The 21,069-nt window shown below is 41.6% G+C and overlaps 1 protein-coding gene across 1 annotated transcript; it reads left to right on the top strand.

The window, feature by feature from the left end:
• The first annotated feature begins 3,055 nt into the window (after nt 1-3,055).
• Nucleotides 3,056-15,534, top strand: LOC149301024 (DNA repair protein RAD51 homolog 4-like). The gene is made up of 10 exons (XM_089484582.1): nt 3,056-3,137; nt 7,311-7,372; nt 10,116-10,234; nt 12,136-12,217; nt 12,541-12,675; nt 12,766-12,861; nt 13,321-13,411; nt 13,770-13,840; nt 13,970-14,128; nt 15,454-15,534. Exons 1-10 carry the CDS (start codon nt 3,056-3,058, stop codon nt 15,532-15,534), a joined length of 978 nt encoding a protein of 325 aa, XP_089340708.1.
• Nucleotides 15,535-21,069: the final 5,535 nt, after the last annotated feature.

The raw sequence follows: 21,069 nt of genomic DNA, 5'->3' as shown, positions 1-21,069 counted from the left end.
ACATTAGGCGGAGAGAGCCCTGCCCGCAAGCTTACACTATCATCTTTTATTTATATATAGCAGCGCTTCTTACAATACAAATATTCAAGGAGTAGGACAAAACTAGAACTAGTTGACAGACTAAGACAAACCTGATACATTAGGTAAATGGGGCCCTGCTCACAAACTTACACCCTTAGAGGGAATGGGGTAGGAACATAAGGTGTAGAGCAAGAGGACATATACACACACAAGCTGGATATAAACACACAAGGGGAGGAGGCAGGTAACAGGATTTTCAGTATCTTTCCCAGCTTCCAGGTACACATGGAACATTCTCTAATGTACTGAGGAGAATGCTCCAGCTGACTGTCCCGCATCCAGTCCCTCATTTCCTATGTATATGCTCTGTTTAGAGCGCTCTATCGTAACGTTATGTAGAACTATTATTCTTTCTCGTATTTTTCTCTCCTGTCGAGCGGAGAGCAGCCAATTACCAGCTATACAGGACCAATGCGTCCTATACTTTGGTTTCTGACCCGTACGACAGCCCGTAGTGACTTGCATTTGCCCGCCTTTCCTTCTACTTCCCCATTGGTTGAGCCTATGATTTGATGCATCCCGTTCACGCTTCTGGTTCTCGCTGGTAAGGTCTCTGCGTACTGGTGTACGTCTTGCTCCCTGCATTTGTTGACCATTCGGGTGCCGGGGGGGAGTGAAGTTACACTCACTATATCGCTACTTGGCATATTTTAGTGTCCCAAACTTTTTGATTTGTTTAGCTGCTGTTCCTACCGTAAATTGACCTATAATACGAACTGGCTGGTACTCATTGACACTAAAAAGCAAATTCCCCATTATGTTAGCTGCCGTAGTATGATGTCAGCCTTTTCTTCTTTTAACTTCTTCCTCAGAATACCCATCATATGCATAAAACGAGGGTTATTTCCAAAGAGCAAATCCGGTCCATGGTCTTAAAGGGACAGTTATCTTTTTTTCTATGTAGCCCAAGGTGTGATCATTATTTAACATAACTGCTGTCTGCTGTATTGGTCTACCCTTTATTATGATTTTTTTTGTTAGTCACTATACAACCTACTAATTGTTGAGTGTACAATATGTATTTTTAAATGAATACCCCAGTTTTTTTATGTATACAGTTTCATATAATTTATTATTATGTATCTTTTATTTATATAGCTCCAACAATCTATGCAACGCTCCGTACAATACATATAATCAAGGGGTATGACAAGAATAGAATTGATAGACTACGTCAAACCGGTAAATTAGGTGGTGAGAGCCCTGCTCACAAGTTTACAATCATACCTGGTCAAACCCGGAGATCTCCGGGTAAAGCACTGCTTCTCCGGGTCAAGACCCTAATCCTCCAAGTTGCGGGAGCGGGGACACACCCTTGACACACCCTGCTCCCTGCCCATTTTTTCTTTAGATGGGAACCACCCACCTACGCCAGCGGGCAGTTCTGGCCGCATCCCTCAAGGGTAGGCAGAGTGAAGAAGTTCCCAAGTATGCTTACAATCTTAAAGTTTACAATCTTAAGGATTAATAATTATATAGGGGGACGTATTAGTGTGCTTGTTTTAGAAGCTAACACAGACAGAGTGTCAATACAAATTCCCCCGCTTTCTGGGACAATTAGTGTAGAATTTACTGAACTACCCATGACAAATCCCGCCATTACATTGTAATTGACATACACGCATTTTGGAAATGTTTATGGCTGGAAAGCAGTACTACTCCAAACGCACTCTAGTAGAAAAGTGAGATCACTTATTGCACTGCAGTTCCTGACTATATATCCTGTGTTTAAAAGGCTGCAACATAAGAATAAGGATTGTGTATGTGCCTCTTTTTGATCCTTCCTAAAACACAGTGAAGTCTGAGAGGAGAATTGTTTATCGCTCATTAAGCTCTATAAATATATCCCTGTCTGCCAGGAGTGCAAAACTGTTTTTATTTGCTTATTTTTGGTGTTTAACGCCATTTTATGTTTTATGTGTTTTACATAGATGCAGAAACCACCCCTTTCTATGCATTAGTTCTAATATCAGTGTTTGACTTATACGGCCGACATTAACGGAGCACTTCAGCTTCACATGAAGCCTTTGTAAGTACTTTAAAATTCTTTTGCGCCCCTCATTGTTGTATCAGACATCTCCTGCAGGACAAGTAGCTAAGAGTTTGCAAAGAGGCAAGTGAAACGTGAGGACCCCTCAGCTATCAATATATATTTAAGTGTGTATGATGGCAGAAGTGTCTCTTACAATTGACCCACAGGTCGTAAGTTTTGTGGCCTGTGTACCATAATAAATCTTAAATTATATAGGGAACAATGCATCCTTACTATAAACACAGATGTTTGAACAGTACTAAAAACAGCCCAATGTGGGCCTTAATGGATTAGTGCTACTGAATATGAATACATTTCACTACTGCACTGTAGAAGAGATTAAGGCTTAATCACTTGTGAGAAGAAATACGCAAAAGAGAGATTACGAGATAAGGGAATGCGAGGAGATGGTGGGAAATTAAAGTAGAAGAATGTAATTAAGAGCCAGCGAGGAACAGGGAAAAGGTTGAGATGCTAAAGGAAAAGCATATTATGCACTTAACCTGTGTTCACATAGACAACAACATGCCTCACTTGTAGGTGCGTGAATTCTCATGTGTTGATCATACGTGGATGAGCTCACGCTCCTGAATAAATCCATATACCCCTAAGACTTTTTTTGGACTTTACCATTACATTTGCGTAAGCCTCTCAAGCATCAACCGTAAGCGTCTTGTGTGTGTATATCTAAAGAATGTAACACATTGCACATTACCAAGAAGTTGTAAGCAAAACCCTTCATCATGAGTAAGGGTAACAATTTCGAACCATTGGTTACTGGTCAGTATGATGTAAAGACATGCGCAAGAGTTTATTAGTGGTGTGGTTTGTTTTTATACTCGCAACATTTGACTGTTTTATTATATCATCCTGACATAAATATATTCAATGATAAATCACATATCTCATTTCTGTGTCATTCAGTGTGCATTTTGATGAGCCATGGTCATTTTGCGGGAGGGCCTCTGTCCTGGATTATCAGGTGACATGATTGGAACTTTGAAATTAAACAATGTGAGAACAGGTAATATATGTGTGTAAATGCAAATTGTTTAACCAATGTAATGCCCCAGCAAGTGTTATCATATTGTAGATATTAACATTTTCAGTGGTCTTCAGAGATCTTATTGTGTATTCCTCATTAATGTATTCCACCATTTTGTTGATTATAGGGCTGAAACAACTAATCGATAAAATCGATGATAATCGATAATGAAAAAATGATTTTCATTATCGATTAACCGAATCGATTTTTATCGATAATAAAAAGAGGTTTTTTTCAGAGTAAATGCTCTGAAAAACTCCTCTCCTTATATAATCCGACCTCAAACAGAGATCGGATTATAACACTAGAATCCAGATCCCCCGCAACGCTGCAGGGGACCTGGATTCCCCTCACTGTCGGCCGGTCTCTCACTTCCGTCTCTCTGCCCCTCCCATACACCCCTCTGACTCCTCCCCCCTCCCATACACTGCTCTGCCTCTCTCCCGACTCGTTACTGACAGGCACTTTCACTGCAGCTTCATAGAAGCCTCAGCCTAAGTGAAGTGCAGTAACGGAGGCTGTCTGTGCGCATCGTGCAGACCCCCACCGGCTGACAGAGAATCATCCTCTGTCAGCCGGTGGGGGTCTGCATCGCACAGACAGCCTCCGTTACTCACCTTCACTTACGCTGAGGCTTCTGTGAAAGCCACCCTCCCATACACCACTCTGGCTCCTCCCCCTCCCATACGCCACTCAGCCTCTCTACCCGGCTCCCTGGTGTCTTCTGAACCTCCGTTGCTGACAGGAGGCAGAGTGGAGTATGGGAGGGGGGAGGAGGCAAAGTGATGTATGGGAGGGGGAGGAGCCAGAGTGGAGTATGGGGAGGGGGGAGGAGCCAGAGTGGAGTATGGGAGGGGGAGGAGCCAGAGTGGAGTATGGGAGGGGGAGGAGGCAAAGTGATGTATGGGAGGAGGCAGAGTGGAGTATGGGAGGGGGGAGGAGGCAAAGTGATGTATGGGAGGGGGAGGAGCCAGAGTGGAGTATGGGGAGGGGGGAGGAGCCAGAGTGGAGTATGGGAGGGGGAGGAGCCAGAGTGGTGTATGGGAGGAGGCAGAGTGGAGTATGGGAGGGGGAGGAGGCAAAGTGATGTATGGGAGGGGGGAGGAGGCAGAGTGGAGTATGGGAGGGGGGAGGAGGCAGAGTGGAGTATGGGAGGGGGGAGGAGCCAGAGTGGTGTATGGGAGGAGGGAGGAGCCAGAGTGGTGTATGGGAGGGGGAGGAGGCAGAGTGGAGTACGGGAGGGGGAGGAGCCAGAGTGGTGTATGGGTGAGTTATAGTGGTGTATGGGCGGTATTATGAATTTCAGGGCATATAGGGGGTATAAGGCATATCGATATTAGGCATATCAGGGGGGCATAAAACATATCTGGGGGTAAAAGGTATATCAGGGGGCTCAGTTGCATATCACTGGCATATAAGGAGTATAAGGCATATCAGGGGGCACAGTGGCATATCAGGGGGCACAGTGGAATCTGGCATATAAGAGGGATAAGGCATATATGGGGGCAGAGTGGCAAGCTGGGGGTCAGATGTGCATAACCGGGGGCAGTTTGGTAAATAAAAAAAATTTAAACAAGGCGTTTTTCTCATAGCTTTTGTTAAATATGAAAAATAGTTAACATATGAATTAATATTTACTAATAACTTTGTATTAAAACCTAGTTTGAGAAACACTGTGTTTGGGTTCTTGTAGCTTTTATTATTATGTCAGTAAAATAAGAAGGTGAATAGAGAGAGGCCATTGCAATAGATCAGGAGTGTCCAAGTTTTTTCTGCAGTGGGCCACTTCATCAGAATTGTATACGTGCGAGGGCCGCACTCATTTTTCACTGAGAGAAAATATGGCCTTTAATAAGATATGCAGATTAAAATAAAGTAAATGACACAAAACCTTTACTTTTCCTCTCACTGATTTCTGGGATTTCTGGGCCTACAAATTCAGGATTCTGGATAAGTAAAAATAAAATAGTTCTATTTATTTTAGCGATGCACTAAAATGAAAATTCTGGACCAAAACCAAAAATTCAGGGTTCACTTAGCCGAAACTGAAAGTGACCCCCCCACACACTTTTAATAAAAGTAAGTTACACACCAAAATTGTACAAAAAAATGATATATTATGATTGTTAACAGCAATCTCAGGCATACCCAGATTCCAGCATGCACTGGTTGGCTGGGCATTGTATTTTTTGTCCAATTTTAGTGTGTAACCACACTTTTATTAAAAGTAACACACCACAATTGGACAAAAAAAATCAACAATATGACTTGGCATGATAGGAGTGTGATTGCTAACAGCAAACACACTCTTTTTATACCCAGGCAACCAGTGAATGCTTAAATCCATCTGATTGGATCAGTAGGCATTGTTACAATCTATATAATTTTCAGCGCTGTATTCAGTAACACAGGTTAGCATTTGGCAAAAGCCTGGTTTTATATCATTTTGTGCCAATAAACTTCCGTTATCTGCAGATCAGGAGGCTGCAATTTTTAACTCTCCCTGCACAGTCAACACACTGACATCATTATTTATGGCAATGCTATGATGAAGTCTGTTCCTCCATAGCCTTTCATTAGTCAGAATGTCTAACTGTGTGGTTAACAATGAGTAACTGCATTATTTAGCACAGGCTATGTGAGTCCAGGGTGTTTGCCAAGTAGATTGGGCTCAGATAACACAGGTAGAACACATACAAATGGCTGATATGCATTTGCCTGAAAACATTATAAACATTAAGCAAGCTGAACTGTTAAAAAAAATGAAAGCAGAAGTTTTGTGACAAGTAACACTTAATCATAGGCTTATATTTGTCGAGATGCGCGTGTTTGTTACTTTGTTTCTCTCCTATCTCCTCCTTGGTTTTATGAAATACCATATTTATTTTTAGAGGAAAAAATACACATTAGTGGAATGGTAAAACCATATTTTATCTAATGAACCGAAATACATGTATTTTAAAAATTTTAGTATCTATTATGCAGTTAGTCAGCATAGGTTATATACAAACACAAATTTGGTAAACCAATAGCCGTTTTAAGGTCCCCCCTTAATTCATAATGCACCTTACTTATAGATATGCCCCTCTGCCCCCCAGATTGCCCCCTCTGCCTACTGATATGGTTTAATCCCCCCAGATATGCCACTCTGCTCCCCAGATATGCCACTCTGACCCCTGCCGACTTACCAATGCATCCCCAGACTCCCTGATGTCTAGTGGGGCAGCCAGTGAACGTCTGTGCAATGCGCTTAGACAACCTCTGCTGTTCCTCGCCACTTCCGTCGGGGCTTCTATGCCGGCGATCCGTCATAAAAGCCCTGGCGGAAGTGCCAGCAGCAGCGGAAGTTGTCCGCGCACATTGCGCAGACGTTCACAGGCTGTCCGAGAAGAGGATCCAGGTCTCCTGCAGTGCTGCGTGGGATCCTCATCTCTGGCAGCTGGTGAACGTCTGAGACATGCGCTCAGACAACCTCCGCTCCTGCTGGCCGCTATTTCCGCTGGGGCTTCTATGGTGGAGCACCAGAAGGCCATGTAACGCCGGCGTTCCTTCATAGAAGGCCTGGCGAAAGTGGCCTTATCTGCATCGTCCACCGGCTGCCAGAGAGGAGGATCCAGGCACCCCTGCAGCGATGCGAGGGGTCTGGATGCTAACCCTGCTGCTTGTCTGCAGCAGGGCTAAGTGAAAAAGCCCTGCCTGGCGCCCGGAACTGCATGTCCCGGCCATCGGGCGATACGAATTATGCATCCCTACGCTAAACCCCGATTATAGGCTGCACCCCCACTTTTAAGACTTGTGTGTGGGGGGGGTGCGGCCTATAATCAGGCCAATACGGTAATTCATTGGTAAGAATAAAAAATCTGCTACAACTATCGAGACTCTGTTACTTTGTTAATGGATCTCCCTAGGAAGCCTATAACCCACTCATAAGCTTCTATTGATTGAAAAACAGCAAGGAACGCTGAAGAGACACCAGGATTAGTGATCCTGTAAAACCAAGTATTAGGAGTCATTTCAATATTTTAGACTCTGTGTTTTGCATACAAGAAGAACAATGCATGTGTGCTGTATCGAAGAATTCTATGCAAGGCTGAAATAGCCTTAGAAAGAAGTGTTTGTTTTTTTAACCTGATATTGTATCGTTCATTTTAGTGGTTGACCTAGTCGCTTCTGATTTAGAGGAACTCGCTCGAAAATGTTCTCTTTCATACAAGGTAAAATGTGAATGCGTGTTTTACTTTGAAGTAACCCAAAGCAAACTAAATTCAAATGGGACCTACTGATCTATAAATCTTTATTAAGTGGTCTTATGTTTATTTTTTTTTAAATACACATTCTGTGCATGTGTCAGATGTTGGCAGAACTTTGCGAGTGAAAGTTGTGTGGTAGTCTCAACCTTAGATGGATTGTCTCAAAGGGTATCTAATCTACATACCTGGGAACTTCCCAGGGCAGGCTACAAGGAGCCCTACCTATTGCATAGGAAGAAAAGTTGGCAGGAAGTGGGCACGGCTAAACACTGCTCCCCTTAACCAGAGAAAGAGAGAAGTGACCTGGAGAGTTCCCAGGTAGTCCTGTCTGGTCAGATTGATCATCTAGGGGCGTACCTAGAGTACTTGGCACCCAGGCGCATCCTGTTTGTGACACCATCCACTTTGAAATGTAAAGACACCCACAAAAAAATTAATGTTGGCAAGAATATTTATTTCACAAATTTGTAAACTGTATGTCAACTGGAAAAAAAATAAAATCTGAAAAAATAAATTATAAACTTATCAAATAAGTTTTTAAATAAATAACGTTTACTGAACAGATATGGTACAGCATAACTCCCATCACTATATACTGAGCCAGACATTGATGGTGGTAGGTCTCAAGAGCAGGGAAACAACTAGGGAGTTGGGAAAAGACAATGAGTTGATGAGGTGTAAAGCAACGTTGTACAGAGAACAATGCATGTGTGCTGCAAAACATTTTCTGCCTCCCAGCTCCTTTTGACATTGTGGGGACATTTGTTTTGGGATAGTGCAAAACCGCTGGAGGATGCACTTCTGGCGGAAAGTATGTCCACAGCAAATTGCTACCACATTACAACTATTACCTAGAGATTCTATACAAATACTACAGGATGCCCCAATGGGCATGACTGCACTTTACTGTAGTCTACTACACCTCAATACTTTGAAGAAACATTAACTCAGCTACTGGAAACAACTCAAACAGAAGACCACAATACATTTATACATTTAATTTTTTATTAATGACTATTTGTAAAGCGTCTCAATACGGGGAACAAAGCTTTGGTCGCCAGAGTCCAAAGAAGGGAAGTCTCTCAAATCCTTCAGGACTAGTAGCTGCCTTGGATGTTGTTGAGGGGACCAACTGTTTCAAAGAAGGTGTAACCAGGGAGGCAGGGCGTTGTAGAAAGGGCGACTTACGGCTTCTTCTGCTGCTGGTGGAGAACTAAATGTTTTCTGTGGTAGCTCTGCTTTGTTTTTTAGGCTCACAATATCTTTGTCTGCAATCTGTACTTATTTCTTTTCGTATGGCAATGAGAGCACTGTATTCTGCTCTTCTCGCAAATATGGTATTACCTTTTTACATTTTCGATCATCTCCATAGATGCCTTGTGTGCCTCTTTCAAATTGTTGTATTCTTTTGTGACAGACAGACTGTATGAAGCTAGGTCTAGCAATGCTTCTGTCCTGTCCCCACTTGTCTTACCACCATCTGCACCTCCTGTGTCTGCGATTCCAGCAGCATCTTCATGTCCACCACAGATTTCATCTCCCATCTGAATTTCTCAAGTTCCTCCATGTTAGGTTTGATTTCCAGCTGCTGTTGGTCAAAGCACCTCTGTTGTTACTGCATTTAGTTGGTCCACTTCCCTCTTTAGAGATTCTGCCTAAAGAGCAGGACCATCCTGTTCTCCAACAACATTCACCGGTCCAGGGACCGTCCAAGCGCTCTGGGGCCACGTAGATGTCTAAGCGGCCTCACGGTCGCCTAATTCAGTCCCACAGCTATCCGTTGTAGCGCCCGCACAGTGTGTGAGGAAACTCTTTTCCCGCCCAGTTTCCTGCTTCCTCTTGCAAAGTGTGTGAGCTTCGCAGCGGTAAGCTGCGGGCACATATATGCACCTATGCTGGGCAGGCACCCCCTGATCAGTGGCACATTTGACGGACCAATCCCCCGCATCCACCCCATGACCTCACAGGGTCTAAGCGAACATGTTTTTTGTTGCCATATGTTCTGTCTTCTTGCCAGATTTGAGGGGTGCTTTTATGTGTGCATCATGCCTCATATTCTCTAATTAGGTTATGAGGGAGTGGGGGGGATAAAGTAAATATGGTAATTTTTGAATGGTTAAGCACAAGGCCAGCAGAGGTTTTGGTTAGGATTCATGAAGGCCTCAGCTCTTAGATTGTGGTACCTCACAGCTGTCTTGGCAAATAAAATCAAATGCTAAGGTATCTTCTCTTTACTGTTAAATGTAAGGAAGCCTCCATGCCATGGGCGTGTCCTGTTTTCACCTCAACATGAGTGCTGTCTGATGCTTGGGGTGGGCTGCTATGATACTTTATTGTACTTTTTAGGACAATAGCCACACTGTGTAGCTCAGCTTTGGCTAGCCATAGTGTCAGCGCAGCTCTGGTGCAGCGACGTCCCCCCTTCTCTCTACAACACTGTTTCTGTCTGGTGCTGAAGGGGTTAATCGCTGGTGTCCCGGCAGAAAGGAAGCAACTTTTGGCATCCCATCACAGTAACCTAAAATATAAAAGAAAGGGTGTTACATTTAAAAACTTTAGATTTAGTTACTCCTGTGTATGAACTTCTCCTGATTCTCATCAATGCTTGGAAGGGGATGCTTTGAATGGTTTATTGCTTAAGTGGTACCTGATTCCAGTGTAATACCTGTCACAGGAGCACATATTGTGTTCATGTTTCTGCCTGCAGACTCTTGTAGCCGTGAGGAGAGTCCTGCTTGCTCGGTACTCTGCATTTCCTTCCAATGGAGCGGATTTGTATGAAGAGTTGAAGAGCTCCACTGCCATTCTTCCAACAGGCAATGCTAAGTAAGGATCTTCATCATGACATGTTTGTGAATGTGACTAGGAATGATTCAAAATAAAGCTGTATCCGTCTGTGTTCTACTGCTATATTGTGTGTGTCTTTTTAAAGGGGTAGGCCATAATTATCTTTTTTTTAGTTGATGTGTCTTTTTAAAGGGGTAGGCCATAATTATCTTTTTTTTAGTTGTTGTGTCTTTTTAAAGGGGTAGGCCATAATTATCTTTTTTAGTTGATTAGTGTGGATGTCAATTCAAAGACCCCAAAATAATTTATTACCAATATCATATGGGTGTTTCTGTTTCAAAATAACGATAGTTTTCACTTAATGCAATGCTTATATGTGTATATGTGTAGCTCTATTATCTCACCCCAATCTACTAGACAAACACCATACTGCTTGCGGTAAACAAAAGAATGTTGGCGGAAAAAATCTGATTATTAGAGCCCCATTAACGTTTCTCTAAGCAATCAGCTTGATTTGTTTTTGTTTAGGGAACATCACGAAGATATCTAATGCAGACCTCCTGGTCTCCAGATAAACATTGTTTTTTAAACAGCATGTAATACTACTTTGAAGCTCTACTTTGCACTGGCGTAACTACGGAGCAACCTCTGTGACCACTTGTTCATGTCCCCTCGTGCCGATTTAAAATTGTTCAGAAAGAGCACTTCTGACCTGAAACTGGCCGGTTCATGTTCGGAACAGCCATTTCTGAACAATTTTGAACGGGAACGTGACCCTGCGGTGAAACCGAGGCTGCTTGCACAGTGTGTGAGCAGCAGGAGAGGTAAGGGGATGTGGGAGGCAGGAGGTATGTATTTATAAATGTAAGAGGACATGGATGTCTGTGTAAGTGTACGGGAACATGTATGTCTATGTATAGATGTGTGTGAACATGTATGGATAAGTGATGTGTGATGGAGTGTGTGTTAGAAGGAGCATGTGTTAACATGTGTAAGTGTGTTTACATATGTGTGCCAGAGAGTATGTTGGAGGAGGAAGGGGCAATGATGGCACAGACAAGCTGTTTGGGGCAAAGAAAGTGCATAAAAGAAACAAGCAGATATCGGGACATTGCGCCCTATATATCGCTCGTTTCTTTTATGCATCTGACAGACGGAGGGGAAATCCGTTTGGGGCTGCACCAGGCCTGCCAACTCTGCTAACAACAAGCGGGTTAGAAGCCCTTACCGTTTGTCTATTTTGGGGCAAAGATGGAGCATGTTTGAAGTTGGGGGCCCTGGGACAATTCCACCCTTTGGTTTCTAGTTATGCTCCTGCTAGAACATGTATTTAGTGCTCTAATTAAGTATTTATGCCATTGACATTGCTAATTTTTAGACAGGATGGAATGCCACATTGAGCTAATAGATTTGTAGTTTGATAATCCTGCACTCTTTTTTTAATCTCAAAAATTAGTCAGATTTCAGTTTACTATTTCTTAAAGGGTCATCTTAACAATATTTCATTAGTCGAGTACACCATGCTTGAACTACCAAAGTATCTTACCCTAGCTACAGGTTTCTGGATTCCTGCTAGGCTGATTTAATTTCAACAAACGGGGAAATGGCTGTGTTTTATGTTCCTTGCAGAGCATTTCACATGGAGACACTCTGCAGGGGTAAGTAAATGGAGCAGCCATGCAAAAATAACTTTGAAAGGACACATTCCTTTATAATGTGTTGCACAGTATTATTAGTAATTTCAAAATTTGTTTTATGAGTTTAGCACATGAATAATATTGCAACCATGATGATTTTGTACTAGGTTTATATAATTGATGATCCATTTTTTTTATGCGGGATCATTCAAATTGAAAAATGATTGGAACATACAGCTATGTTTTTAAAACTGGAAATTTTATCAATTGCCTGTAGTATTCCTTACTGTGTGTGATTTGCAGGCTGGACTTCATCTTGGATTCGGGTTTATATACAGGAGAAGTAACCGAGATTGCTGGATCAGCCGGCAGTGGAAAGACGCAGGTATGGATACATTTTCCAATATTTTTGTGTATTAAAGAACTACTTTTTTTTGAGAAACGCTTTTAAAACGGGACTTTTTATCAAATTTACACAGTGAAAAGGCTGGCATCTTTGTTCCTAGTGTGTGTGTGTGTGTGTGTGTATATATATACATATATATATATATATATATATATATACACACACACTCTGTTATATGATGTGCTATCACTGTGGGGCCACGCAATGTCAAGTTATGTGGCCTCATGTAGCCAGGGGCTCTCCTGCTTAAAGAATTTAGGCCAGTCCTACATACAGTTTTTTTATCTACTTGTACTTTTTAGATTTGCCAGAGCATTGCAGTTAATGTGGCTTACACTCTGAAGCAGAAAGTACTTTATGTTGACACTACTGGTGGACTAACAGCCACCCGCCTCCTGGAGTTAGTACAGTCCAGAACACAGGAGGAAGCAGAGCAGGTGAGTTTTAATAGCCATCAGCAAAATCATAAGACATTACTACTGAAAGGTCACATCTAGAATGGCTATTTGTTGTTTGTATTTTGCCAGATAGCATGTTTACAAAGGATCGAGGTGGTCAGTGTTTTCGATGTTTACAAGTTGTTAGATGTCCTCCAGGACCTGAGACAAAGCATTTCCCAACAGGTATGAGAATCATAGGTCACACAGTCACAACTTTTTTCATGCCTAATATAACAGTGGGGTAGGGCTAGTCATTGTGGGGTAGGGATGGTCCCCCTTAGTGCCTTTCGTGGGAGTGAATTTGAGCAGTCATTGGGGAGAAAGTGGATGAGGAACATATTACAGCTGGTACAAGTAAATTTGCATGTTGTTAACCAGCAATGTTGCCATGCAGTATGTGGGATGTATAAATAAAATAAAAGTGATTGGTGATTTCACCAATTGACTCCAGTTCACCAGGAAAGCTTCCAGCCACCTGAAGTTTCCAGTGCATTGCCCATAGCATCATTTTTTCAGGATGGAACCCAACAGGAAACTTGGCAAAGTAATGATGTAACTTTGTTACACAGGCTCAACATTTGATATAACCATAAAGAACTTTAGGTGTGTACAGAGAGAATAATAAACTGTCTTGTCCTTCAGCTGTTAAGATCTGGAGATCCACTGAGAATTGTGATTATAGACTCTGTTTGTGCTGTCATTTACCCACTTCTTGGGGGCAAGCAGACCGAAGGTAGGTATGAGCACTCGCTGGAAAGAAAGGTTAAATACACTTAATCATAACAAATGGCTGTGACACAATACATTGTAAGAAATTAGTGCTCCAATGCTTTTATAAAACCAAATCCATTGAGGAATTTATAGGGGGGGGAGGAAATAAAATATATTAGAAGTGAACATGATATAAAAAAAATTGACAGAGGCAGCCAGGTAATGCAGGTGAAATTATTATTTTATAGATAATTGTAAAAATTATTTGGAAGGCAACTTGTTTTTTGATCTCTGATGAATTCATTGTAGATATAATACTTTCTATGTCTATGTAAATAATGTCTGCATTAATTCTTATATTTTCTTGACCAATTGTATAGGAATGGCAATGATGATGCATCTGGCACGAGAGCTACAGACCCTGGCACATGACTTCAGTCTAGCCGTGCTTGTGAGTTGTTACAGTGAACAGCTAAATTTAAGTACTAGAGCATATTGCAAGTAACTGTACTGCTATTCTTACACGTCTGCTGATAGCTTAATGTGGGGTTGATGTCTCATTGTGTTGCTATAACTGTAGATAACCAACCATATCACTAAGGATGGAGCCACCGGGATTCGCCCTGCGCTGGGCCGTTCTTGGAGTTTTGTCCCAAGTACACGCATTTTGCTGAAGAGGCTGGAGGGTGGCAATGAAAGTGAATGTCGTGTTGTATCCCTTGTCAAGTCATCACGACAGGTATTGTCAGAAGTCCTCCTTGATGCTATGAGTTATTCATTAAAGTTGACAATGTCAGGAGCACTCGCAGGAGACTTGTGGTTTCATTGTAAAAGGCTAAACTTGAGACATTTCCCCTGCATCTTCTGAAGGAGTGCATAATGCATACTTTAATCGGTAAAGTGAGTTTCCTCTTCATAATATAAGTTGAATTCACCTAACCATATGGTTAGAGAAACAGTTAACATTCTAAAATAACCTTCCCTAGGAGTGAGCAGCAGCCTCCTGATGAACACATTATAACCACTTTTCTGGATCATTCATATCTTGTTGGTTGATGCACACTACTTCTATCGTGATTATTATCCTTATCAATCTCTACGTGTGTGTGTGTATATATATATATAATACACCGTATTGGCTCGAAAAAGTTAGGTGCTTTTTTTAAAGAAAAAAATTTCTGCCCCCCCCCCATGATATGCTGCCACTCTGTCCCGAAGATGTGCCCCCCCCCCTGAGATGTGCTGCCACTCCCCCCGTGGGAAGTGCCCGCAGGGGAGACTGTCTGAGCGCATCGGAAAGTAGGATGCAGGTCCCCTGCACCGCTGCGGGGGATCTGTATCCTAACCCTGCTGCCTGCCCGGCGCCGGGCGTCGGGCGCTAGACCCCGAATATAGGCCGCACCCCCACTTTAAAGACTTAAAGGAGGGGGGGAGTGCGGCCTATATTCGGGCAAGTACGGTATATATATAATATATATATTATATATATATATATATATATATATAAAATTATTTTACTCAAAGACAATAATTAAGTGCTGTCTTGTTGGTGGTTGCAGCCTTGGTAAGAAGGGAAACAATTTCAGGACAGGAAATTGATCAGACAGTGTTGGCCTTGCCACTATGAGCCACAGCTCCCAGCTTCCATTAGATGAACATTAATACCACCAAACAGTCAGCGTTCGTCATTTCTTCAAAAGGGGCAAGGTGGATATTTTACAGTCTGGTTTTGTTATAGCCTTGAATGAAAAAAAACCAACTTAATTTTATCCCCAATCTTGAATACTCCATTGTATATAAGTACTTGCCCGTGACTTTGTCTTTATAACAATTGTAGCGCTATCTATTTCTATAAATCTTTGACATCTTCCTTTCCCATATTGATTGACTTACTTCCTGTGGTGTACTAAGGCTTATCCATTTCACAGTCACATAAATGTATTGCTTTTTTTCACTCCTATTTCGGTATAGTAAAACACCATTGTCCTTTTCTGTTATCGTTTCTCGCATTTGCAGTCTGCTCCTTTTTTGCTAGCTTTGCTGATTCTTGTTCTCTTTCTATAGCCCGCCAACCTGGAGGTGGAGGTGCAGGTTGGATGCTCTGGAATACTGGATGAGATCAGTGCAGGCACCGAAGCTTCATAGTGACGGCTCCCACAGCATTATCCTGTCTGGATTGCCTAGACCCTTGGTTAGGAATGTGTCGCTAAAATACTGCATCATGTTTTATAAAATGCATCCATATAATGTCCATAAAGTGAAAAACATGGCGTTCAGAAGTCCAGGATAATACCTTTTGGTGTGCTGTTGAACACAGTTTCTGTATATATTTCAATTATTAAAATTATACACAGGCTGGGGACCAGACCACCTCTTTAACCCCTTAACGACAATTGCCGGTCCTGGCACGACACGGAAAAGCATGTGCTTTACGACAATTGACGTGCCAGGACCGGCACGTCTTTAAACGGGTGCAGAAAGCGATCTACTATCGCTTTCTGCACCCAAAAAGCGTTGCTGAATGCCTCGACCTCGAGGCATTCAGCAACGCCGCGATCGGCACGAAGGGGCCATCTCTGGCCCCTCCACGGGGCGTCAACATCCGCCATACTTTGTATGGCGGCGGACGCCCGTTTTAAAAGCGTTTAGGAGGCGATCGACGATCGCCTCCTAAACTTAAATGGTGTCGCTGGAATGCCTCGATCAGGAGGCATCCAGCGACACCAAACACTAACCTTTTGATGGGCTGTGACCGCTCCGGAGAGCGGTCACAGCCGCAGCTGCCGGCAATCTTCGCCATCAAGGAAGATGGCCGCCGTCCTGTAACAGGAACCACAAATTTTAAAAGTTCGCTAGACGGTCCAGACCATCTAGAGAACTTTGGCTCCACTTGCAGGTTGAATACAGGTACTGCATTCACCATGCAAGTCAATGGAGCCCAGCTTTCTAATCACAGTGTGATTAGTAAAAATAAATTAAAAAATAAAATAAAATTAATAATAATTAGAAAAAAATAGTAAAAAAAACAGTAAAATGTAAAAATCATTTCCCACTGATGTCACTATCAGGGGAACCTCCAAGTTGAAAAAAAATGTTAAATTTTTTTTAAAAAAAAATAATAAAAAAAATATATATATATATATATAAAAAATATATTTTTGTGAGCAAGTCCTAAAATTAGCATATTAGCTTAAAACAATTCTCGCATGGAAAGAGTTAAAATACTGGCATATTAAATGCCCGTGGGGTGTCTACTTTTAAAAAATGTATGATTTGATGGGGTAAATTGAATGGGCCAGGTTCAACAACGTCCCAATTAACAAGGGGGGAAGGATGGCCACACATCTAATTTCCAATTAGAAAAATGCACACGTACCAAATGTGGCCTTTTAGTTCCCCCAAAAAATGACACACCCATGCATGTGGGGTATCACTGCACTCAGGAGATGTTGCTGAACACATTATGGGGTGTCGTGTGACAGCGGCATATACCAGGAGCTGTAAATTCATACATAAAGTAGGTGTGTGTGGGAAAAATACACACACAAAAATATTACTGCAAACTTTGAAAAAATGCTGGTGGTAAAATATGTGCATGCAAAGAGTTAAAATACCAGCATTTAAAATACCCTGTGGTGTCTAGTTTTGAAAAATATATGGTTTTGTTGGGCACACTGAAATGGCCTGGCTCAAAGATGTACCAAATAGGGCATGGGCAGTGGATCCCCAAATGCCAAAGTTCAACATTGAAAAATGCGCATGCCCCAAATGTGGCCCTTTTGCCCCCAAACAGCCAGGCAAAATCATTCATGTGGGGTATCGCTGCACTCAGGAGATGTTGCTGAACACATATTGGGGTGTTTTGTGATAGTGACATAAACTAGAACATTTTAATTCATACCTGAAGTAAAATGTGTATGACAAAACAAATGCAAAAAAATGACTACCATAAAGTTTGACAAAGACTGGTGGTAGATATGGTGCATGGAAAGAGTTAAAATACTAGCATTTGGAATACCCTGGGCTGTCTAGTTTTCAAAAATATATGACTTGATGGGGTAAATTGCATTGGCCGGGTTCAAAGATACCCGAAATGGCACATGGGGGGAAGAATTACCAGATTTGGAAAAAATGGCTTTGAAATAGCAAAACGCTACCTGTACTTATTGCCCCATAATGGGTAGAAAAAAGCAAAAAAACATAAAAACATTGGGTATTTCTAAACTCAGGACAAATAGTAGAATCTATTTAGCAGGTTTTTTCATTACCTTTTATAGATGAGTAAAAGATTTTTCAACTAAAAGTTAGAAACAGTCATTTTTTTCTAAATTTTTCACCATATTTTATAATTTTTTTAATAGTAAATAATATGATACAATCAAAACAATGTCATCTAAAGAAAGCCCTTCTTGTCCTGAAAAAAACAATATCTAATGTGTGTGGGTTCAGTAAACGGGAAAGAAGAAAATTACAGCTAAACACAAGCAGCGCAGAAATGTTAAAAAGGCCATTGTCACAAAGGGTACAAAAAGTAAAATCAGCCTTTGTCTCGAAGGGGTTAAAGCAAAAACTGCCTTAAAGCGAAGCATATAAAAGTCATATAAAAGACTAAATACATGTTTGCACTAGCATTTATTAAGTGTGCAATAACATGTAAAAGCAGCATACTAGTGGCACATGAAAAGATGGGGATTATTGAGTCTGGCTTTAGATCTTCGTGAATGGGTGGGGTAGGCTGCAGTCATGACATTCATTAATGCTGCTTCACTTTACAGGCAGTCGACTGAAACAATACAGGGATTACGGAATCCTGTATAGTGTCCTATCGCAGGACATCAATGTTATCGTCTCAGAGGGATCAAGAGAAACGAAGGAACATTTTGGTCAAATGCTCTGTGTATGTCTACAGTGGAGGCCAATGTGATGCCAGGGTCGGAAAATATGTGGCCTAATAACTTAAAAACAGGACATGAAATAAAAACAAGCCGTAGATGGTTTTCAGTACTAGAGTCAATGTTTTTTTTTCCATGCTGCAAGATTTCAATCTTCTTGGAAGTCATGTGCATTAGGAACAGCCCTTCAAAATGTATAGAGAAGTTATGAAGTATGATTCATTCATCGGAAAACCTCCAATTTTGCTTTGATGTAGCGTTGAATGAATGCCATCGTATTATATTCATCTGGTTATATACTTGCACTGTATGATTATGCTCTTTATCTGACAGCTTTGTATATAAGGCTGTGTGTTTTCTTAATAAACTGTTCCTGTTGTCACCTCAACGTGAGTGCTGTCTGATGCTTGGGGTGGGCTGTCATGATACTTTGTCTTTTTAGGACAATAGTCACACTGTGTAGCTCAGCTTTGGCTAGCCATAGTGTCAGCACGGTTCCATTGGATTGCGGTTCTGTTTCTTCTCGCCTGCGCTCAAAGGGTTAACCACGGAGTCTCGGATTGTAGGAAGTGTGATTTGGCGGGTGTATCAAGTCAGTGTACAGGTCTTCGTGTCACAACTTACATTTCCGCAATTATAGAAGACTGTTTCTCAAACCGGACATACGAATAAATTAACACGCGTGCCTTGTAAAAGGAGACCTAAACCTCTGACCTTTGTCTCATGTAAGGCTGCCTTTAACCCTGCCATATGAATTCATAAGTGTTTTATAAATTTAAATAAACATCATGTTAGGGATGTTATGGAGCTAAAAATAGGCACCACATGGCTGATTTTATTTTTTGTACCCTGCGTTACAACGGCTGTTTTAACATTTCTCCGCTGCTCGTGTTAAGCTGTAATTTTCTTCTTTCCCGTTTACTGAACCCACACAAGTTATATATTGTTTCTTCCAGGACAAGAAGGGCTTTCTTTAGAAGTCATTATTTTGATTGTATCACATAATTTACCATTAAAAAAGTATCAAATATGGTGAAAATTTAGAATTTAGTCTTTTTCTGACTTATTCATCTACAAAAGCTAATGAAAAAAACTGCTAAATAAATTGTACTATTTGTCCTGAGTTTAGAAATAAATGTTTTTATTGCAAGTTATAGGGCAATAAGTACAAGTAGCGTTTTCCTGTTTCAAAACCATTTTTCCAAATCTGGTAATTCTTCCCCCCATGTGCTATTTCAGGTATCTTTGAAGCCGGTCAATACAATTTAACCCATTCAACCATATATTTCTGAATACTAGACACCCCAGGGTATTTCAATTGCTGGTATTAACTCTTTTCATGCACTTATTCTACCCCCAGTTTTTGCAGTAGTATATCAAAGTTTGCAGTAGTATATTTTGTGTGTATTTTTCCCCACACACCTACCGTATTTGCTCGATTATAAGACAAGGTTTTTTCCAGAGCAAATGCTCTGAAAAATACCCCTCGTCATATAATCGGGGTCGTCTTACAATCAGACCAGTACTTCTGAGTCCCCTGTGCTTAGTCCGGGCAGCGTGTAGAGCTCTACGCGATTTGCGTACACAACTTCCGCTGCAGCCGGGAGGAGGTGCGGTTAGCAGCAGGGGTTGTCTGCGTCCATCATTGTCTAAGCGAATCGTGTAGAGTTCTGCACGCTGCCCGGAATACACACCGGGAACTCTGGTAAGTTTGGAGGAGGGAGGGTTAAATGGGGGGCATAAGGCATTTCTGGAGGCAGAGTGCTCTGTGAAATGCCTTTTAACCCCCGTAATGCCACTCTGCCTCCAGAAATGCCTTTTAACTCTCTATACGCCACTCTGCCTCCTGAAATGCCTTATACCTCCCTATATGCCACTCTGCCCCATAATATGCCTTTTAACCCCCTAAATGCCAGAGTGGCATATAGGAGTATAAGGCAATTCTGGAGGCAGAGTGGCACATAGGGGGTCAAGAGGAATATTATGGGGCACAGTGGCATTTAGAGGGTTAAAAGGCATATCATGGGGCACAGTGGCATATAGGGGTATAAGGCATTTCTGGGGCAGAGTGGCAAGCCAGGGGGCAGATGTGCATAACTGGAGGGGCAGGTTGAAAAAAAAGAAATAAAAACAAAATATTTTCTCAATCATAGCTTTTATTTAAAAAAAATAGTTCACATAGTTTACATGAATTAACATTTACTGGTAAAACTTTTTTCCTATAGGGTCGTCTTATATTCAGGCTTTTTCTTTTTTTTCATAAATTAATATTCAGATTTGGGGGGGGGGTCGTCTTATAATCGAGCAAATACGGTACTTTAGGTATGAATTTACAGCTCCTGGTATGTCACACAACACCCCAATATGTGTTCAGTAACATCTCCTGAGTACAGTAATACCACCCTTGCATGGGTTTGTCAGGTTGTTTGGGGGCTGAAAGCCACATTTAGGACGTGTGCATCTTTCAAATTGGAAATTAGACACGTGGTCATCCTTCCCTCTGTGTTAACTGGGACATTGTTGAACCCGGCCAATTCAATTTACCCCGTCAAATTATTCATTTTTTAAAAGACACCCCATGGGCATTTAACATGCCAGTATTTTATCTCTTTCCATGCGAGAATTGTTTTAAGATAAAGCGCTAATTTTAGGACTTGCTCATATTTTTTATATACCGTATATTCCGGCGTATAAGACGACTGGGCGCATAAGACGACTGGGCGTATAAGACGACCCCCAACTTTTGCAGTTAAAATATAGAGTTTGGGCTATACTCGCCGTATAAGAC

The sequence above is a fragment of the Sceloporus occidentalis genome, unplaced genomic scaffold (genome assembly GCF_023333645.1).
Source record: "Sceloporus occidentalis isolate IW3139 unplaced genomic scaffold, rSceOcc1.0.p SCAF_22, whole genome shotgun sequence".
In the NCBI taxonomy this organism is placed as follows: Eukaryota; Metazoa; Chordata; class Lepidosauria; order Squamata; family Phrynosomatidae; genus Sceloporus; species Sceloporus occidentalis.
This window is presented reverse-complemented; position numbering and strand designations above follow the sequence as displayed.

Coding starts and splice junctions, on each gene's coding strand:
- LOC149301024 (XM_089484582.1), top strand. CDS start 3,056: ATGGTCATTTTGCGGGAGGGCCTCTGTCCTGGATTATCAGGTGACATG. Junction 12,218..12,540: donor CCGGCAGTGGAAAGACGCAG/GTATGGATACAT, acceptor TGTACTTTTTAG/ATTTGCCAGAGCATTGCAGT. Junction 12,676..12,765: donor CACAGGAGGAAGCAGAGCAG/GTGAGTTTTAAT, acceptor GTATTTTGCCAG/ATAGCATGTTTACAAAGGAT.